Source organism: Tetrao urogallus (assembly GCF_951394365.1).
Source record: "Tetrao urogallus genome assembly, contig: scaffold_188, whole genome shotgun sequence".
Classification (NCBI taxonomy): domain Eukaryota; kingdom Metazoa; phylum Chordata; class Aves; order Galliformes; family Phasianidae; genus Tetrao; species Tetrao urogallus.
The window spans coordinates 1-21,071 of NW_027638849.1; the positions used below are offsets into that span (position 1 = coordinate 1).

A 21,071-nucleotide genomic window follows, 5' to 3' on the forward strand; every position below is an offset into this window, starting at 1 on the left:
GGGTTGGAGGCCCTCGATGGGACACCCGATGACGAATGGTGACGACTGCGGCCCTGTGGGGTCGGTGGAGCTGCCGGCGCCCCACGGCCACCCCATAAGCGCCCCATAAGCACCCCATAAGCGCCCCATAGGCGCCCCATAAGCGCCGGACCCACCTGGCAGGAGTCGGTGCCCCCCGAGCTGAGGCCGGCGCAGAGCATGTGCTTGGTGATGCCTTTGGGTAGAGCTTGGCGCATTCCTCGTTGCTGATGGTGTAGACGACGCCGCACTGCAGGACGTCGGGGGAAGTAGCCTGGGGACAAAGGGGGGACAAGGGGACAAGGCTGGGGGGGGACGCGTGGGACCCATAGGTCCACTTGTGGGGCGGCTCTGACCCACAGCAGGGCTCAAGATGCCCCGATGCCACCAAGACGCTGAGATGCCGCCAAGGGCACCGAGAGATGCTGAGGGAAACTCAGGATGCCGAGGTGCCCCGAGACGTGGAGATGGCCCCAAAAGCTTTGGGGTGTCCCCCAAGACACCAAGGTGTCCCCAGAAGCTTTGGGGTGTCCCCAAGGCACCGAGGTGTCCCCAAAAGCCTTGTGGTGTCCCCAAGACACTGAGGTGTCCCCGAAAGCTTTGGGGGGTCCCCAAGGCACCAATGTGTCCCCAAAAGCTTTGGGGTGTCCCCGAGACACCAAGATGTCCCCAAAAGCTTTGGGGTGTCCCCAAGGCACCAAGATGTCCCCAAAAGCTTTGGGGTGTCCCCAAGACACTGAGGTGTCCCCGAAAGCTTTGAGGTGTCCCCAAGGCACCAAGGTGTCCCCAAGATACTGAAATGTCCCCAAGATGTTGAGATGCCCCCCAAAATTGAGATGTCCCCGAGACACCAAGATGTCCCCAAAAGCTTTGGGGTGTCCCCAAGACACCAAGGTGTCCCCAGAAGCTTTGGGGTGTCCCCAAGGCACCAAGATGTCCCCAAAAGCTTTGGGGTGTCCTCGAGACACTGAAATGTCCCCAAAAGCTTTGGGGTGTCCCAAGACACTGAGGTGTCCCCGAAAGCTTTGGGGTGTCCCCAAGTCACCAATGTGTCCCCGAAAGCTTTGGGGGGTCCCCACGACACCAAGGTGTCCCCAAAAGCTTTGGGGTGTCCCCAAGGCACCAAGGTGTCCCCAAGATACTGAAAAGTCCCCAAGGTGTTGAGATGCCCCCAAAATTGAGATGTCCCCGAGACACTGAAATGTCCCCAAAAGCTTTGGGGTGTCCCCACGACACTGAGATGCCCCCAAGGTGTTGAGATGCCCCCAGGAAGCTGAGATGTCCTCAAGACACTGAGATGTCCCCAAGACATCGAGATGTCCCCAAAAGCTTTGAGATGTCCCCAAGACACTGAAATGTCCCCAAGGTGTTGAGATGTCCCCAAGGCACCAAAATGTCCCCAAAATGTTCAGATGTCCCCAAGACACCGAAATGTCCCCATGGTGTTGAGATGCCCTCAAGACGCTGAGATGCCCCCAAGGTGTTGAAATGCCCCCAAAATGCTGAGATGTCCCCAAAATGTTGAGATACCTTCAAGATATTGAGATGCCCTCAAGACGCCGAGATGCCACCAAGACGCTGAGATGCCCCCAAAAGCTTTGAGATGCCCCCAAAATGTTGAGATAAATTCAAGACACTGAGATGCCCCCAGGAAGCTGAGATGCCCCCAAGGTGCTGAGATGCCCCCAAAATGCTGGGATGCCCCCAAGACGCTGAGACACCCCCAAAAATATTGAGATCACTTCAAGACACCGAGATGCCACCAAGGTGCCTCAGATGCCCTCAAGACATTGAGATGCCCCCAAGATGGTGCTGAGATGCCCCCAAGATGATGAGATGCCCGCTAAATGTTGAGATACCTTCAAGACATCGAAATGCCCTCAAGACATTGAGATGCCCCCAAGGTGCTGAGATGCCCCCAAGGTGTTGAGGTGTCCCCAAGGTGCCTCAGATGTCCTCAAGATGCTGAGATGCCCTCAAAATACTGAGGTGTCCCCAAAATGTTGAGATACCTTCAAGACATTGAGATGCCCTCAAGACACCGAGATGCCACCAAGACACTGAGATGCCCCCAAGGCGCCCAGATGTCCCCAAGGTGCTGAGACGTCCCCAAAATGTTGAGATACCTTCAAGACATGGAGATGCCTTCAAGACACTGAGATGCCACCAAGGTGCCGAGGTGCCCCCAAGACGCTGGGATGCCCCAAGGCACCCAGATGTCCCCAAGATGCTGAGATGCCCCCAAAATGTTGAGATACCTTCAAGACATTGAGATGCCCTCAAGACACCGAGATGCCACCAAGGTGCCGAGATGCCACCAAGACGCTGAGATGTCCCCAAAAGCTTTGAGATGCCCCCAAAATATTGAGATAAATTCAAGACATTGAGATGCCCCCAGGAAGCTGAGATGCCCCCAAGATGATGAGATGCCCCCAAAATGTTGAGATCACTTCAAGATATCGAGATGCCCTCAAGACACTGAGATGCCACCATGGTGCTGAGATGTCCCCAGAATGTTGAGATACCTTCAAGACATGGAGATGCCTTCAAGACACCGAGATGCCACCAAGGTGCCGAGGTGCCCCCAAGGTGTTGAGATGCCCCCAGGAAGCTGAGATGCCCCCAAGATGCTGAGATGTCCCCAAAACTTTGAGACCACTTCAAGATATCGAGATGCCCTCAAGACACTGAGATGCCCCCAAGGTGCTGAGATGTCCCCAAAATGTTGAGATACCTTCAAGACATGGAGATGCCCTCAAGACACCGAGGTGCCCCCAAGGTGTTGCGATGCCCCCAGGAAGCTGAGATGCCCCCAAGATGCTGAGATGTCCCCAAAACTTTGAGATCACTTCAAGATATCGAGATGCCCTCAAGACACCGAGATGCCCCCAAGGTGCCGAGATGCCACCAAGACGCTGAGATGTCCCCAAAAGCTTTGAGATGCCCCCAAAATATTGAGATAAATTCAAGACATTGAGATGCCCCCAGGAAGCTGAGATGCCCTCAAGATGATGAGATGCCCCCAAAATGTTGAGATACCTTCAAGACATCGAGATGCCCTCAAGACACTGAGATGCCCCCAAGGTGCTGAGATGCCACCAAGGTGTTGAAATGTCCCCAAGGTGCCTCAGATGCCCTCAAGACGCTGAGATGCCCCCAAGATGGTGCTGAGATGCTCCCAAAATGCTGAGATGTCCCCAAAATGTTGAGATACCTTCAAGACATGGAGATGCCTTCAAGACACTGAGATGCCACCAAGGTGCCGAGGTGTCCCCAAGGTGTTGCGATGCCCCCAGGAAGCTGAGATGCCCCCAAGATGCTGAGATGTCCCCAAAATGTTGAGATCACTTCAAGATATCGAGATGCCCTCAAGACATTGAGATGCCCCCAAGATGCTGAAATGCCACCAAGGTGTTGAGGTGTCCTCAAGGTGCCTCAGATGCCCTCAAGACACTGAGATGCCCCCAAGATGGTGCTGAGATGCTCCCAAAATGCTGAGATGTCCCCAAAATGTTGAGATCACTTCAAGATATCGAGATGCCCTCAAGACATTGAGGTGCCACCAAGGTGCCGAGATGCCACCAAGACGCTGGGATGTCCCCAAGGCGCCCAGATGTCCCCAAGATGCTGAGATGCCCCCAAAATGTTGAGATCACTTCAAGATACTGAGATGCCCCCAAGGTGTTGAGATGCCCCCAAGACACCGAGATGCCCCCAAGACATTGAGATGCCCCCAAAATGTTGAGATACCTTCAAGACATTGAGATGCCCCCAAGATGCTGAGATGCCACCAAGACACCGAGATGCCCCCAAGGCGCCCAGATGTCCCCAGAAACCCCCCGAAACCCCCCTCATCTCCTCCCCCCCCCCCCCCCCCCCCCCGTTGTCCCCCTTTTGTCCCCTACCTTCGGGGCTGCTGGTGCTCCCCCAACCGGAGACGACGCATTCGGTGTCGGGGGGGGGGCATTTTTTGGGGAGGGCGACGGGTTGGACGTGCTGGGTGAAGCGGACGGGCTTCTGGAGCTTGAGGAGCATGATGTCGTTGTCGTGGGTGGTGGCGTCGTAGTTGGGGTGGACGAAGGACTGGGCCGAGGTGACGCACTGCTCCGTGCCCTCCTTCGTCTTCAGGCTGTGGTCGCCCATCCGGATGGGGATGGGGCTGGGGGGGGGGGGGGGGATGAGGAGGTGAGAGGTGAGGAGGGGGGGTTTTGGGGAGGGGAGGGGGGCAGAACGGCGGGGTTGGGGTCGTTGGGTGAGGGGAGGTGGGGAGGGGGGCTCTGGGTGCTGCGGTGTCAGCTCCTGCCTGGAGGTGTTCCCTTCTGCCCCCAAAATGCTCAGATCTGCCCCAAAAGTCCTCAGTTCTGCCCCCAAAATCTTCAGTTCTGCCCCCAAAATGTTCCCTTCTGCCCCCAAAGGCCTCAGTTTTCTGCCTCCAAAATGCTGGGTTCTGCCCCAAAAATGTTCCGTTCTGCCCCAAAATCTTCAGTTCTGCCCCAAAAGTCCTCAGTTCTGCCCCAAAATGTTCAGATCTGTCCCAAAAGTCCTCAGCTCTGACCCCAAAATCCTCAGTTCTGCCCCCAAAATGCTGGGTTCTGCCCCCTAAATCCTGAGTTCTGCCCCAAAATGTTCAGATCTGCCCCCTAAATCCTCAGTTCTGTCCCAAAATGTTCCCTTCTGCCCCCAAAATCCTCAGATCTGCCCCCAAAATGCTGGGTTCTGCCCCAAAAGTCCTCAGTTCTGCCCCCCAAATCCTCAGTTCTGCCCTAAAATGTTCAATTCTGACCCCAAAAATGTCCCATTCTGCCCCAAAATGCTCAGTTCTGCCCCCGAATTGTTCCATTCTGCCCCCAAAATCCTCAGTTCTGCCCCAAAATCCTCAGTTCTGCCCCCAAAAGTCCTCAGTTCTGCCCCAGAAGTCCTCAGTTTTGCCCCAAAATGATCAGATCTGCCCCCAAAAAGGTTCAGATCTGCCCCCAAAAGGCTGGGTTCTGCCACAAAAATGCTGGGTTCTGCCCCCAAAATGCTCAGTTCTGCCCCAAAAGTCCTCAGTTCTGCCCCAAAATGTTCAGATCTGCCCCAAAAGTCCTCAGCTCTGACCCCAAAATCCTCAGTTCTGCCCCCAAAAGTCCTCATTTCTGCCCCCTAAATCCTGAGTTCTGCCCCAAAATGTTCCCTTCTGCCCCCAAAATCCTCAGATCTGCCCCCAAAATGCTCAGTTCTGCCCCCGAATTGTTCCATTCTGCCCCCAAATCCTCAGTTCTGCCCCCAAAATGCTGGGTTCTGCCACAAAAATGCTGGGTTCTGCCCCAAAATCCTCAGTTCTGCCCCCAAAAGTCCTCAGTTCTGCCCCAGAAGTCCTCAGTTCTGCCCCAAAATGTTCAGATCTGTCCCAAAAGTCCTCAGCTCTGACCCCAAAATCCTCAGTTCTGCCCCCAAAAGTCCTCAGTTCTGCCCCCTAAATCCTGAGTTCTGCCCCAAAATGCTCAGTTCTGCCCCAGAAGTCCTCAGTTCTGTCCCAAAATGTTCCCTTCTGCCCCCAAAATGCTGGGTTCTGCCCCAAAAGTCCTCAGTTCTGCCCCCCAAATCCTCAGTTCTGCCCTAAAATGTTTGGTTCTGACCCAAAAAATGTCCCATTCTGCCCCAAAATGCTCAGTTCTGCCCCCGAATTGTTCCATTCTGCCCCCTAAATACTCAGTTCTGCCCCCAAAATGCTGGGTTCTGCCCCAAAATCCTCAGATCTGCCCCAAAAGTCCTCAGTTCTGCCCCATAAGTCCTCAGTTTTGCCCCAAAATGTTCAGTTCTGCCCCAAAAATGTTCAGATCTGCCCCAAAAAGGCTGGGTTCTGCCCTCAAAATGCTCAGTTCTGCCCCAAAAGTCCTCAGTTCTGCCCCCAAAAATTCTCATTTCTGCCCCCTAAATCCTGAGTTCTGCCCCAAAATGTTCAGATCTGCCCCCCAAATCCTCAGTTCTGCCCCAGAATGCTGGGCTCTGCCCCAAAATTGTTCCCTTCTGCCCCCTAAATCCTCAGTTTTGCCCCAAAATGTTCGGTTCTGCCCCAGAATGCTCAGATCTGCCCCCAAAATGCTGGGTTCTGCCCCCAAAATGCTCAGTTCTGCCCCAGAAGTCCTCAGTTTTGCCCCAAAATGTTCGGTTCTGCCCCCAAAAAGGTTCAGATCTGCCCCCAAAAGGCTGGGTTCTGCCACAAAAATGCTGGGTTCTGCCCCCAAAATGCTCAGTTCTGCCCCAAAAGTCCTCAGTTCTGCCCCAAAATGTTCAGATCTGCCCCAAAAGTCCTCAGCTCTGACCCCAAAATCCTCAGTTCTGCCCCCAAAAGTCCTCATTTCTGCCCCCTAAATCCTGAGTTCTGCCCCAAAATGTTCCCTTCTGCCCCCAAAATCCTCAGATCTGCCCCCAAAATGCTCAGTTCTGCCCCCGAATTGTTCCATTCTGCCCCCAAATCCTCAGTTCTGCCCCCAAAATGCTGGGTTCTGCCACAAAAATGCTGGGTTCTGCCCCAAAATCCTCAGTTCTGCCCCCAAAAGTCCTCAGTTCTGCCCCAGAAGTCCTCAGTTCTGCCCCAAAATGTTCAGATCTGTCCCAAAAGTCCTCAGCTCTGACCCCAAAATCCTCAGTTCTGCCCCCAAAAGTCCTCAGTTCTGCCCCCTAAATCCTGAGTTCTGCCCCAAAATGCTCAGTTCTGCCCCAGAAGTCCTCAGTTCTGTCCCAAAATGTTCCCTTCTGCCCCCAAAATGCTGGGTTCTGCCCCAAAAGTCCTCAGTTCTGCCCCCCAAATCCTCAGTTCTGCCCTAAAATGTTCGGTTCTGACCCCAAAAATGTCCCATTCTGCCCCAAAATGCTCAGTTCTGCCCCCGAATTGTTCCATTCTGCCCCCTAAATACTCAGTTCTGCCCCCAAAATGCTGGGTTCTGCCCCAAAATCCTCAGATCTGCCCCCAAAAGTCCTCAGTTCTGCCCCATAAGTCCTCAGTTTTGCCCCAAAATGTTCAGTTCTGCCCCAAAAATGTTCAGATCTGCCCCAAAAAGGCTGGGTTCTGCCCTCAAAATGCTCAGTTCTGCCCCAAAAGTCCTCAGTTCTGCCCCCAAAAATTCTCATTTCTGCCCCCTAAATCCTGAGTTCTGCCCCAAAATGTTCAGATCTGCCCCCCAAATCCTCAGTTCTGCCCCAGAATGCTGGGCTCTGCCCCAAAATTGTTCCGTTCTGCCCCCTAAATCCTCAGTTTTGCCCCAAAATGTTCGGTTCTGCCCCAGAATGCTCAGATCTGCCCCCAAAATGCTGGGTTCTGCCCCCAAAATGCTCAGTTCTGCCCCAGAAGTCCTCAGTTTTGCCCCAAAATGTTCGGTTCTGCCCCCAAAAAGGTTCAGATCTGCCCCCAAAAGGCTGGGTTCTGCCACAAAAATGCTGGGTTCTGCCCCCAAAATGCTCAGTTCTGCCCCAAAAGTCCTCAGTTCTGCCCCAAAATGTTCAGATCTGCCCCAAAAGTCCTCAGCTCTGACCCCAAAATCCTCAGTTCTGCCCCCAAAAGTCCTCATTTCTGCCCCCTAAATCCTGAGTTCTGCCCCAAAATGTTCCCTTCTGCCCCCAAAATCCTCAGATCTGCCCCCAAAATGCTCAGTTCTGCCCCCGAATTGTTCCATTCTGCCCCCAAATCCTCAGTTCTGCCCCCAAAATGCTGGGTTCTGCCACAAAAATGCTGGGTTCTGCCCCAAAATCCTCAGTTCTGCCCCCAAAAGTCCTCAGTTCTGCCCCAGAAGTCCTCAGTTCTGCCCCAAAATGTTCAGATCTGTCCCAAAAGTCCTCAGCTCTGACCCCAAAATCCTCAGTTCTGCCCCCAAAAGTCCTCAGTTCTGCCCCCTAAATCCTGAGTTCTGCCCCAAAATGCTCAGTTCTGCCCCAGAAGTCCTCAGTTCTGTCCCAAAATGTTCCCTTCTGCCCCCAAAATGCTGGGTTCTGCCCCAAAAGTCCTCAGTTCTGCCCCCCAAATCCTCAGTTCTGCCCTAAAATGTTCGGTTCTGACCCCAAAAATGTCCCATTCTGCCCCAAAATGCTCAGTTCTGCCCCCGAATTGTTCCATTCTGCCCCCTAAATACTCAGTTCTGCCCCCAAAATGCTGGGTTCTGCCCCAAAATCCTCAGATCTGCCCCCAAAAGTCCTCAGTTCTGCCCCATAAGTCCTCAGTTTTGCCCCAAAATGTTCAGTTCTGCCCCAAAAATGTTCAGATCTGCCCCAAAAAGGCTGGGTTCTGCCCTCAAAATGCTCAGTTCTGCCCCAAATGTCCTCAGTTCTGCCCCCAAAAATTCTCATTTCTGCCCCCTAAATCCTGAGTTCTGCCCCAAAATGTTCAGATCTGCCCCCCAAATCCTCAGTTCTGCCCCAGAATGCTGGGCTCTGCCCCAAAATTGTTCCGTTCTGCCCCCTAAATCCTCAGTTTTGCCCCAAAATGTTCGGTTCTGCCCCAGAATGCTCAGATCTGCCCCAAAATGCTGGGTTCTGCCCCAAAAATGTTCAGTTCTGCCCCAGAAGTCCTCAGTTTTGCCCCAAAATGTTCGGTTCTGCCCCCAAAAAGGTTCAGATCTGCCCCCAAAAGGCTGGGTTCTGCCCCCAAAATGCTCAGTTCTGCCCCAAAAGTCCTCAGTTCTGCCCCAAAATGTTCAGATCTGCCCCAAAAGTCCTCAGCTCTGACCCCAAAATCCTCAGTTCTGCCCCCAAAAGTCCTCATTTCTGCCCCCTAAATCCTGAGTTCTGCCCCAAAATGTTCAGATCTGCCCCCTAAATCCTCAGTTCTGTCCCAAAATGTTCCCTTCTGCCCCCAAAACCCTCAGATCTGCCCCCAAAATGCTCAGTTCTGCCCCCGAATTGTTCCATTCTGCCCCCAAATCCTCAGTTCTGCCCCCAAAATGCTGGGTTCTGCCCCCAAAATGCTCAGTTCTGCCCCAGAAGTCCTCAGTTTTGCCCCAAAATGTTCGGTTCTGCCCCCAAAAAGGTTCAGATCTGCCCCCAAAAGGCTGGGTTCTGCCACAAAAATGCTGGGTTCTGCCCCCAAAATGCTCAGTTCTGCCCCAAAAGTCCTCAGTTCTGCCCCAAAATGTTCAGATCTGCCCCAAAAGTCCTCAGCTCTGACCCCAAAATCCTCAGTTCTGCCCCCAAAAGTCCTCATTTCTGCCCCCTAAATCCTGAGTTCTGCCCCAAAATGTTCCCTTCTGCCCCCAAAATCCTCAGATCTGCCCCCAAAATGCTCAGTTCTGCCCCCGAATTGTTCCATTCTGCCCCCAAATCCTCAGTTCTGCCCCCAAAATGCTGGGTTCTGCCACAAAAATGCTGGGTTCTGCCCCAAAATCCTCAGTTCTGCCCCCAAAAGTCCTCAGTTCTGCCCCAGAAGTCCTCAGTTCTGCCCCAAAATGTTCAGATCTGTCCCAAAAGTCCTCAGCTCTGACCCCAAAATCCTCAGTTCTGCCCCCAAAAGTCCTCAGTTCTGCCCCCTAAATCCTGAGTTCTGCCCCAAAATGCTCAGTTCTGCCCCAGAAGTCCTCAGTTCTGTCCCAAAATGTTCCCTTCTGCCCCCAAAATGCTGGGTTCTGCCCCAAAAGTCCTCAGTTCTGCCCCCCAAATCCTCAGTTCTGCCCTAAAATGTTCGGTTCTGACCCCAAAAATGTCCCATTCTGCCCCAAAATGCTCAGTTCTGCCCCCGAATTGTTCCATTCTGCCCCCTAAATACTCAGTTCTGCCCCCAAAATGCTGGGTTCTGCCCCAAAATCCTCAGATCTGCCCCCAAAAGTCCTCAGTTCTGCCCCATAAGTCCTCAGTTTTGCCCCAAAATGTTCAGTTCTGCCCCAAAAATGTTCAGATCTGCCCCAAAAAGGCTGGGTTCTGCCCTCAAAATGCTCAGTTCTGCCCCAAAAGTCCTCAGTTCTGCCCCCAAAAATTCTCATTTCTGCCCCCTAAATCCTGAGTTCTGCCCCAAAATGTTCAGATCTGCCCCCCAAATCCTCAGTTCTGCCCCAGAATGCTGGGCTCTGCCCCAAAATTGTTCCGTTCTGCCCCCTAAATCCTCAGTTTTGCCCCAAAATGTTCGGTTCTGCCCCAGAATGCTCAGATCTGCCCCCAAAATGCTGGGTTCTGCCCCCAAAATGCTCAGTTCTGCCCCAGAAGTCCTCAGTTTTGCCCCAAAATGTTCGGTTCTGCCCCCAAAAAGGTTCAGATCTGCCCCCAAAAGGCTGGGTTCTGCCACAAAAATGCTGGGTTCTGCCCCCAAAATGCTCAGTTCTGCCCCAAAAGTCCTCAGTTCTGCCCCAAAATGTTCAGATCTGCCCCAAAAGTCCTCAGCTCTGACCCCAAAATCCTCAGTTCTGCCCCCAAAAGTCCTCATTTCTGCCCCCTAAATCCTGAGTTCTGCCCCAAAATGTTCCCTTCTGCCCCCAAAATCCTCAGATCTGCCCCCAAAATGCTCAGTTCTGCCCCCGAATTGTTCCATTCTGCCCCCAAATCCTCAGTTCTGCCCCCAAAATGCTGGGTTCTGCCACAAAAATGCTGGGTTCTGCCCCAAAATCCTCAGTTCTGCCCCCAAAAGTCCTCAGTTCTGCCCCAGAAGTCCTCAGTTCTGCCCCAAAATGTTCAGATCTGTCCCAAAAGTCCTCAGCTCTGACCCCAAAATCCTCAGTTCTGCCCCCAAAAGTCCTCAGTTCTGCCCCCTAAATCCTGAGTTCTGCCCCAAAATGCTCAGTTCTGCCCCAGAAGTCCTCAGTTCTGTCCCAAAATGTTCCCTTCTGCCCCCAAAATGCTGGGTTCTGCCCCAAAAGTCCTCAGTTCTGCCCCCCAAATCCTCAGTTCTGCCCTAAAATGTTCGGTTCTGACCCCAAAAATGTCCCATTCTGCCCCAAAATGCTCAGTTCTGCCCCCGAATTGTTCCATTCTGCCCCCTAAATACTCAGTTCTGCCCCCAAAATGCTGGGTTCTGCCCCAAAATCCTCAGATCTGCCCCCAAAAGTCCTCAGTTCTGCCCCATAAGTCCTCAGTTTTGCCCCAAAATGTTCAGTTCTGCCCCAAAAATGTTCAGATCTGCCCCAAAAAGGCTGGGTTCTGCCCTCAAAATGCTCAGTTCTGCCCCAAAAGTCCTCAGTTCTGCCCCCAAAAATTCTCATTTCTGCCCCCTAAATCCTGAGTTCTGCCCCAAAATGTTCAGATCTGCCCCCCAAATCCTCAGTTCTGCCCCAGAATGCTGGGCTCTGCCCCAAAATTGTTCCGTTCTGCCCCCTAAATCCTCAGTTTTGCCCCAAAATGTTCGGTTCTGCCCCAGAATGCTCAGATCTGCCCCAAAATGCTGGGTTCTGCCCCAAAAATGTTCAGTTCTGCCCCAGAAGTCCTCAGTTTTGCCCCAAAATGTTCGGTTCTGCCCCCAAAAAGGTTCAGATCTGCCCCCAAAAGGCTGGGTTCTGCCCCCAAAATGCTCAGTTCTGCCCCAAAAGTCCTCAGTTCTGCCCCAAAATGTTCAGATCTGCCCCAAAAGTCCTCAGCTCTGACCCCAAAATCCTCAGTTCTGCCCCCAAAAGTCCTCATTTCTGCCCCCTAAATCCTGAGTTCTGCCCCAAAATGTTCAGATCTGCCCCCTAAATCCTCAGTTCTGTCCCAAAATGTTCCCTTCTGCCCCCAAAACCCTCAGATCTGCCCCCAAAATGCTCAGTTCTGCCCCCGAATTGTTCCATTCTGCCCCCAAATCCTCAGTTCTGCCCCCAAAATGCTGGGTTCTGCCCCCAAAATGCTCAGTTCTGCCCCAGAAGTCCTCAGTTTTGCCCCAAAATGTTCGGTTCTGCCCCCAAAAAGGTTCAGATCTGCCCCCAAAAGGCTGGGTTCTGCCACAAAAATGCTGGGTTCTGCCCCCAAAATGCTCAGTTCTGCCCCAAAAGTCCTCAGTTCTGCCCCAAAATGTTCAGATCTGCCCCAAAAGTCCTCAGCTCTGACCCCAAAATCCTCAGTTCTGCCCCCAAAAGTCCTCATTTCTGCCCCCTAAATCCTGAGTTCTGCCCCAAAATGTTCCCTTCTGCCCCCAAAATCCTCAGATCTGCCCCCAAAATGCTCAGTTCTGCCCCCGAATTGTTCCATTCTGCCCCCAAATCCTCAGTTCTGCCCCCAAAATGCTGGGTTCTGCCACAAAAATGCTGGGTTCTGCCCCAAAATCCTCAGTTCTGCCCCCAAAAGTCCTCAGTTCTGCCCCAGAAGTCCTCAGTTCTGCCCCAAAATGTTCAGATCTGTCCCAAAAGTCCTCAGCTCTGACCCCAAAATCCTCAGTTCTGCCCCCAAAAGTCCTCAGTTCTGCCCCCTAAATCCTGAGTTCTGCCCCAAAATGCTCAGTTCTGCCCCAGAAGTCCTCAGTTCTGTCCCAAAATGTTCCCTTCTGCCCCCAAAATGCTCAGATCTGCCCCCAAAATGCTGGGTTCTGCCCCAAAAGTCCTCAGTTCTGCCCCCCAAATCCTCAGTTCTGCCCCCTAAATCCTCAATTCTGACCCCAAAAATGTCCCATTCTGCCCCAAAATGCTCAGTTCTGCCCCCGAATTGTTCCATTCTGCCCCCTAAATACTCAGTTCTGCCCCCAAAATGCTGGGTTCTGCCCCAAAATCCTCAGATCTGCCCCCAAAAGTCCTCAGTTCTGCCCCATAAGTCCTCAGTTTTGCCCCAAAATGTTCAGTTCTGCCCCAAAAATGTTCAGATCTGCCCCAAAAAGGCTGGGTTCTGCCCTCAAAATGCTCAGTTCTGCCCCAAAAGTCCTCAGTTCTGCCCCCAAAAATTCTCATTTCTGCCCCCTAAATCCTGAGTTCTGCCCCAAAATGTTCAGATCTGCCCCCCAAATCCTCAGTTCTGCCCCAGAATGCTGGGCTCTGCCCCAAAATTGTTCCGTTCTGCCCCCTAAATCCTCAGTTTTGCCCCAAAATGTTCCCTTCTGCCCCAAAATGCTCAGATCTGCCCCCAAAATGCTGGGTTCTGCCCCAAAAATGTTCAGTTCTGCCCCAGAAGTCCTCAGTTTTGCCCCAAAATGTTCGGTTCTGCCCCCAAAAAGGTTCAGATCTGCCCCCAAAAGGCTGGGTTCTGCCCCCAAAATGCTCAGTTCTGCCCCAAAAGTCCTCAGTTCTGCCCCAAAATGTTCAGATCTGCCCCAAAAGTCCTCAGCTCTGACCCCAAAATCCTCAGTTCTGCCCCCAAAAGTCCTCATTTCTGCCCCCTAAATCCTGAGTTCTGCCCCAAAATGTTCAGATCTGCCCCCCAAATCCTCAGTTCTGTCCCAAAATGTTCCCTTCTGCCCCCAAAATGCTCAGATCTGCCCCCAAAATTCCTCAATTCTGCCCCAAAAGTCCTCAGTTTTGCCCCAAAATGTTCGGTTCTGCCCCAGAATGTTCAGATCTGCCCCAAAAATGCTGGGTTCTGCCACAAAAATGCTCAGTTCTGCCCCAAAAGTCCTCAGTTCTGCCCCAAAATGTTCAGATCTGCCCCAAAAATGCTGGGTTCTGCCCCCAAAATCCTCAGTTCTGCCCCCAGAATGCTGGGTTCTGGCCATACTGGGAATTGAATGGGGTGGCCATACTGGGAATGGATGGCCATACTGGGAAGCCAATGGAATGGCCATACTGGGAATGGAATGGCCATACTGGGAATGGGATGGAATGGCCATACTGGGAATGGGACGGCCATACTGCGAATGGATGGCCATACTGGGAATGGGACGGCCATACTGGGAAGCCAATGGAATGGCCATACTGGGAATGGGATGGGACGGCCATACTGGGAATGCGATGGCCATACTGGGAATGGGACGGCCATACTGGGAATGGAATGGAATGGCCATACTGGGAATGGATGGCCATACTGGGAATGTGATGGCCATACTGGGAATGGACGGCCATACTGGGAATGGGACAGCCATACTGGGAATGTGATGGCCATACTGGGAATGGACGGCCATACTGGGAATGCAATGGCCATACTGGGAATGGACGGCCATACTGGGAATGCAATGGCCATACTGGGAATGCGATGGCCATACTGGGAATGGACGGCCATACTGGGAATGCAATGGCCATACTGGGAATGCGATGGCCATACTGGGAATGGGACGGCCATACTGGGAATGCGATGGCCATACTGGGAATGGACGGCCATACTGGGAATGCAATGGCCATACTGGGAATGGACGGCCATACTGGGAATGGATGGCCATACTGGGAATGGATGGCCATACTGGGAATGGACGGCCATACTGGGAAGCCAATGGATTGGTCATACTGGGAATGGGACAGCCATACTGGGAAGCCAATGGAATGGCCATACTGGGAATGCGATGGCCATACTGGGAATGGGACGGCCATACTGGGAATGGAATGGAATGGCCATACTGGGAATGGGACAGCCATACTGGGAATGTGATGGCCATACTGGGAATGGACGGCCATACTGGGAATGCAATGGCCATACTGGGAATGCGATGGCCATACTGGGAATGGGACGGCCATACTGGGAATGCGATGGCCATACTGGGAAGCCAACGGAATGGTCATACTGGAAATGGGACGGCCATACTGGGAATGCAATGGAATGGCCATACTGGGAATGGGGTGGCCATACTGGGAATGGGGTGGCCATACTGGGAATGCAATGGAATGGCCATACTGGGAATGGGATTGCCATACTGGGAATGGATGGCCATACTGGGAAGCCAACGGAATGGCCATACTGGGAATGCGATGGCCATACTGGGAAGCCAACGGAATGGTCATACTGGGAATGGGACGGCCATACTGGAAATGGATGGCCACACTGGGAAGCCAATGGAATGGCCATACTGGGAATGGAATGGCCATACTGGAAATGGATGGCCATACTGGGAAGGCAATGGAATGGCTATACTGGGAATGGGACGGCCATACTGAGAATGGGATCGCCATACTGGGAAGCCAATGGATTGGTCATACTGGGAATGGGACGGCCATACTGGGAATGGGATGTCCATACTGGGAAGCCAATGGAATGGCCATACTGGGAATGGGACAGCCATACTGGGAAGCCAATGGGATGGCTATACTGGGAATGGATGGCCATACTGGGAAGCCAATGGAATGGCCATACTGGGAATGGGATGGGACGGCCATACTGGGAATGGGGTGGCCATACTAGGAAGCCAATGGATTGGCCATACTGGGAATGGGATGGCCATACTGGGAACGGATGGCCATACTGGGAATGCAATGGCCATACTGGGAACGCGATGGCCATCCTGGGAACACGATGGCCATACTGGGAAGCCAATGCGATGGCCATACTGGGAATGGGACGGCCATCCTGGTAATGCCGTGGGGCGCCCAGGAAGCCCCCTCCCCCCGCCCCCTCCCCCCCCCACCTCTTGGTGTCGCAGTGGGCGGCCGTCAGCACCCAGAGGCGGTGGATGAGGACCCCCCCGCAGTGGATGTTGTTCTGGGGGCCCATGAGGACCACCTGGTGGGGGTGGCGCTTCTTCTGGCAGCTGTGCCCCCCCACGATCCGGTTCTCGTCCCCCGTGGCCGCTGGGGAGCGGAGGAACAGCTCAGCCCTCCCAGTTCATCCCAGTTCATCCCAGTTCCTCCCAGTTCCTCCGGGATCCTCCCAGTTCCTCCCAGTTCATTCCAGTTCATCCCAGTTCATCCCAGTTCCTCCGGGATCCTCCCAGTTCCTCCCAGTTCATCCCAGTTCATCCCAGTTCCTTCCAGTTCCTCCTGGGTCCTCCCAGTTCCTCCCAGTTCCTCCCAGTTCCTCCCAGTTCATCCTAGTTCCTCCGGGATCCTCCCACTTCCTCCCATTTCCTCCCAGTTCATCCCAGTTCATCCTAGTTCCTCCGGGATCCTCCCAGTTCCTCCCATTTCCTCCCAGTTCCTCCGGGATCTTTCCAGTTCCTCCCATTTCCTCCCAGTTCCTCCCAGTTCCTCCCAGTTCTTCCTGGATCCTCTCATTTCCTCCCAGTTCCTCCCAGTTCCTCCCAGTTCTTCCTGGATCCTCTCATTTCCTCCCAGTTCCTCCCAGTTCCTCCCAGTTCTTCCTGGATCCTCTCATTTCCTCCCAGTTCATCCCAGTTCCTCCCATTTCCTCCCAGCTCCTCCCATTTCCTCCCAGTTCCTCCTGGATCCCCCAGTTCCTCCCAGTTCCTCCCAGTTCATCCCAGTTCCTTCCAGTTCCTCCTGGGTCCTCCCAGTTCCTCCCAGTTCCTCCCAGTTCCTCCCAGTTCATCCTAGTTCCTCCGGGATCCTCCCACTTCCTCCCAGTTCCTCCCAGTTCATCCCAGTTCATCCTAGTTCCTCCGGGATCCTCCCAGTTCCTCCCATTTCCTCCCAGTTCCTCCCAGTTCCTCCCAGTTCTTCCTGGATCCTCTCATTTCCTCCCATTTCCTCCCAGTTCCTCCCATTTCCTCCCAGCTCCTCCCATTTCCTCCCAGTTCCTCCTGGATCCCCCAGTTCCTTCCAGTTCTTCCCAGTTCATCCCAGTTCCTTCCAGATCCTCCCAGATATTTCCAGTTCCTCCCAGTTCCTCCTGGATCTTTCCAGTTCATCCCAGTTCATCCCAGTTCCCTTCAATTCCTCCCAGATCCCTCCAGATATTTCCAGTTCCTCCCAGTGCCTCCCATTCTTTCCCAGTTCCTCCCAGTTCCTCCCAGTTTCTCCCAGTTCCTCCCATTTCCTCCCAGTTCCTCCCAATCCTTCCCAGTTCCTCCCAGTTCATCCCAATCCTTCCAGTTCCTCCCAGTTTCTCCCAGGTCCTCCCAGTTCATCCCAATCCTTCCCAGTTCATCCCAGTTCCTCCCAGTTCATCCCAGTACATCCCAGTTTCTCCCATTTCCTTCCAGTTCCTCCCAGCTCCTCCCAGTTCTTCCCAATCCTCCCAGTTCATCCCAGTTCCTCCCCAGTCCCTCCCAGTTCCCCCAGTTCCCCCCACCCTCCATCCCTTCCCCCCCCCCAGTTCCTCCCAGTGCTCCCAGTTATCCCAGTGCCCTCCCCCCACCTCCCACCCACCGCCTCCCAGTTCCTCCCAGTTCCTCCCAATCCTTCCCAGTTCCTCCCAGTGCCTCCCAGTTCCTTCCAGTCCATCCCAGTCCATCCCAGTTTCTCCCAGTTCCTCCCAGTTCATCCCAGTTTCCCCCATTTCCTCCCAGTTCCTTCCATTCTTTCCCAGTTCCTCCCAGTTCCTCCCAATCCTTCCCAGTTCCTCCCAGTTCATCCCAGTACATCCCAGTTTCTCCCATTTCCTTCCAGTTCCTCCCAGTTCATCCCAGTTCCTCCCAGTTCCTCCCAGTACATCCCAGTTTCTCCCATTTCCTTCCAGTTCCTCCCAGTTCGTCCCAGTTCCTCCCATTTCCTCCCAGTTCTTCCTGGATCTTTCCAGTTCATCCCAGTCCCTCCCAGTGCTCCCAGTTCCCCCAGTGCCCTCCCCCACACCTCCCACCCACCACCTCCCACCGCCTCCCAGTTCCTCCCAGTCCCTTCCATTTCCTCCCAGTTCCTCCCAGTTCTTTCCCAACGCGGCCTCCCAGTCCCTCCCAGTTGCCCCCAGTGACTCCCAGTTCCTTCTTGCGCCACACCAGTGCCTCCCACTGCCTTCCCAGTTCCGCCCAGTACCTTCCAGTGACCCCAGTTCCCCTCCGCTTCCCTCCCAGTAAACCCACTCTGTCCCTCCCAGTGCCTCCCAGTTGCCTCCCAGTTGCTTCCTCCTTCCTCCCAGCGCCCCACCACTGAGCTCCCAGTGCTCCCAGTTCCTCCCCGGCTCCCTCCCAGTGCCTCCCAGTGTCCCCAGTTCACCCATGGCTCGCTCCCAGTGCCTCCCAGCCCCTCCCAGTTCCGCCTCTTTCCCTCCCACCAGTATGATCCCAGTGTCCCCAGTTCACCTCCAGCTCTTAGCCAGTACCTCCCAGTGCCTCCCAGTACCTCCCAGTCCCTCCCAGTGCCCCCCAGTTCCTCCCCAGTGTCTCCCAGTGCCTCCCAGTGCCCCCCAGTCCCTCCCAGTGCCCCCAGTTCCTTCCCAGTAACTCCCAGTCCCTCCCAGTGCCCCCCATTCCTTCCCAGTACCTCCCAGTGCCTCCCAGTGCCCCCCAGTTCCTTCCCAGTCCCTCCCAGTGCCTCCCAGCTCCTTCCCAGTGCCATCCAGTGCCCCCCATTCCTTCACAGTACCTCCCAGTGCCTCCCAGTTGCTCCCAGTGCCTCCCAGTGCCCCCCATTCCATCCCAGTACCTCCCAGTGCCTCCCAGTGCCTCCCAGTGCCCCCAGTTCCTTCCCAGTGCCTCCCAGTACCTCCCAGTACCTCCCAGTGCCTCCCAGTTGCTCCCAGTGCCTCCCAGTGCCCCCCATTCCATCCCAGTACCTCCCAGTGCCTCCCAGTGCCTCCCAGTGCCCCCAGTTCCTTCCCAGTGCCTCCCAGTACCTCCCAGTACCTCCCAGTGCCTCCCAGTGTCCCCCCGTTCCTTCCCAGTTCCTTCCCAGTACCTCCCAGTGCCTCCCAGTGTCCCCCCGTTCCTTCCCAGTTCCTTCCCAGTGCCTCCCAGTGCCACCCCAGTGCCCCCCATTCCTTCCCAGTACCTCCCAGCACCCCCCAGTCCCTCCCAGTGCCCACCAGTTGCTCCCAGTCCCTTCCCATTTCCTTCCCAGTCCTTCCCAGTGCCTCCCAGTGCCCCCCAGTGCCTCCCAGCGCCCCCCAGTCCCTCCCAGTGCCCACCAGTTGCTCCCAGTCCCTTCCCATTTCCCTCCCAGTGCTTCCCAGTGCCTCCCAGCCCCCTCCCAGTGCCCACCAGTCCCTCCCAGTCCCTTCCCATTTCCCTCTCAGCCCCAATCAATCCCTTCAAGCTCCCTCCCAGTCCCTCCCAGTGTCTCCCAGCACAAAACCAGTCCCTCCCAGTGCCTCCCAGTGCTTCCCAGTGCCTCCTAGCCCCCTCCCAGCGCCCCCCAGTCCCTCCCAGTGCCCCCCAGTTGCTCCCAGTCCCTTCCCATTTCCCTCCCAGTCCCTCCCAGTGCTTCCCAGTGCCCCCCAGCCCCCTCCCAGTGCCCCCCACCCCCCTCCCAGTGCCCCCCAGTGCCCCCCAGTGCCTCCCAGTGCCCCCCAGTCCCTCCCAGTGCCCACCAGTTGCTCCCAGTCCCTTCCCATTTCCCTCCCAGTAATTCCCAGTGCCTCCCAGTGTCCTCCCAGCCCCCTCCTAGTGCCCCCCAGTTGCTCCCAGTCCCTTCCCATTTCCCTCCCAGCCCCCATCAATCCCTTCCAGCTCCCTCCCAGTCCCTCCCAGTGCCTCCCAGCGCAAAACCAGTCCCTCCCACCCCCCTCCCAGTGCCTCCCAGTGCCTCCCAGCCCCCTCCCAGTGTCCCCCCAGTCCCTCCTAGTGCCCACCAGTTGCTCCCAGTCCCTTCCCATTTCCCTCCCAGTGCCTCCCAGTGCCCCCCAGCCCCCTCCCAGCGCCCCCCAGTCCCTCCCAGTGCCCACCAGTCCCTCCCAGTCCCTTTGCATTTCCCTCCCAGTCCCTCCCAGTGCTTCCCAGTGCCCCCCAGTCCCTCTCAGTGCCCACCAGTTGCTCCCAGTCCCTTCCCATTTCCCTCCCAGTCCTTCCCTGTGCCTCCCAGTGTCCCCCCAGTCCCTCCCAGTGCCCCCCAGTTGCTCCCAGTCCCTTCCCATTTCCCTCCCAGCTCCCCTCAATCCCTTCCAGCTCCCTCCCAGTCCCTCCCAGTGCCTCCCAGCGCAAAACCAGTCCCTCCCACCCCCCTCCCAGTTCCTCCCAGTGCCTCCCAGTGCCCACCAGCAGCCAGCAGCAGCAGGGACAGGATCCTCTCCATGGCGGCTGGGAATGGACGCGGCGCTGAGCGCTCGGTGCGGAGCTTTAAACCCCCGGGGGGGGGGTGGGAGGGTGGGGGGGGGGGGGGGGGGGAGGGGCGGGGTCGGCGGCACGCCCAGTACACCCAGTGCTCCCAGTACACCCAGTGCTCCCAGTTCACCCAGTGCTCCCAGTGAGCTGCTGCAGGGCTCCCGGCTCGGCCAGTGCCACCCAGCGATCCCAGCGCTGCGGTGATCGCAGTGCTCCCAGTACATCCCAGTATATCCCAGTGCTCCCAGTACATCCCAGTGCTCCCAGTGCTCCCAGTACATCCCAGTACATCCCAGTGCTCCCAGTGCTCCCAGTACATCCCAGTGCTCCCAGTGCTCCCAGTACACCCAGTACATCCCAGTACATCCCAGTGCTCCCAGTACATCCCAGTACATCCCAGTACATCCCAGTACATCCCAGTGCTCCCAGAGCTCCCAGTACATCCCAGTGCTCCCAGTGATCTCAGTACACCCAGTACATCCCAGTGCTCCCAGTGATTCCAGTACACCCAGTACATCCCAGTGCATCCCAGTACATCCCAGTGCTCCCAGTACATCCCAGTACATCCCAGTACATCCCAGTGCTCCCAGTACATCCCAGTACATCCCAGTGCTCCCAGTACAGCCCAGTGCTCCCAGTACATCCCAGTACATCCCAGTACATCCCAGTGCTCCCAGTGCTCCCAGTGCATCCCAGTACATCCCAGTGCTCCCAGTGCTCCCAGTGCTCCCAGTACATCCTAGTATATCTGTGCTCCCAGTGCTCCCAGTACAGCCCAGTGCTCCCAGTGATCTCAGTACATCCCAGTACATCCCAGTATATCCCAGTGCTCCCAGTACATCCCAGTGCTCCCAGTGCTCCCAGTACATCCCAGTACATCCCAGTACATCCCAGTATATCAGTGCTCCCAGTGCTCCCAGTGATCCCAATGACCCCAGTGCTCCCAGTACATCCCAGTACATCCCAGTACATCCCAGTATATCAGTGCTCCCAGTGCTCCCAGTGATCCCAATGACCCCAGTGCTCCCAGTACATCCCAGTACATCCCAGTACATCCTAGTGCTCCCAGTACATCCCAGTACATCCCAGTACACCCCAGTGCTCCCAGTGCTCCCAGTGCCTGCCCAGAGCTCCCTTGTGCCCTTCCAGTGCCTTCCAGTGCCTCCCAGTGGCCTCCCAGTGCCTCCCAGTG

General features: G+C 55.4%; 1 protein-coding gene across 1 annotated transcript; it reads right to left on the reverse strand.

Annotated features, from left to right (window-relative positions):
* Positions 1-155: 155 nt before the first annotated feature.
* LOC306957700 (kallikrein-6-like) lies at positions 156-19,850 on the reverse strand (the record flags this gene model as incomplete). Its single annotated transcript, XM_079551170.1, is given in 6 exon segments — positions 156-217; positions 220-283; positions 285-292; positions 3,924-4,177; positions 15,416-15,578; positions 19,814-19,850. Coding segments are annotated over 6 exon segments (588 nt in total), but the record flags the coding sequence as incomplete, so codon positions are not given.
* Positions 19,851-21,071: the final 1,221 nt, after the last annotated feature.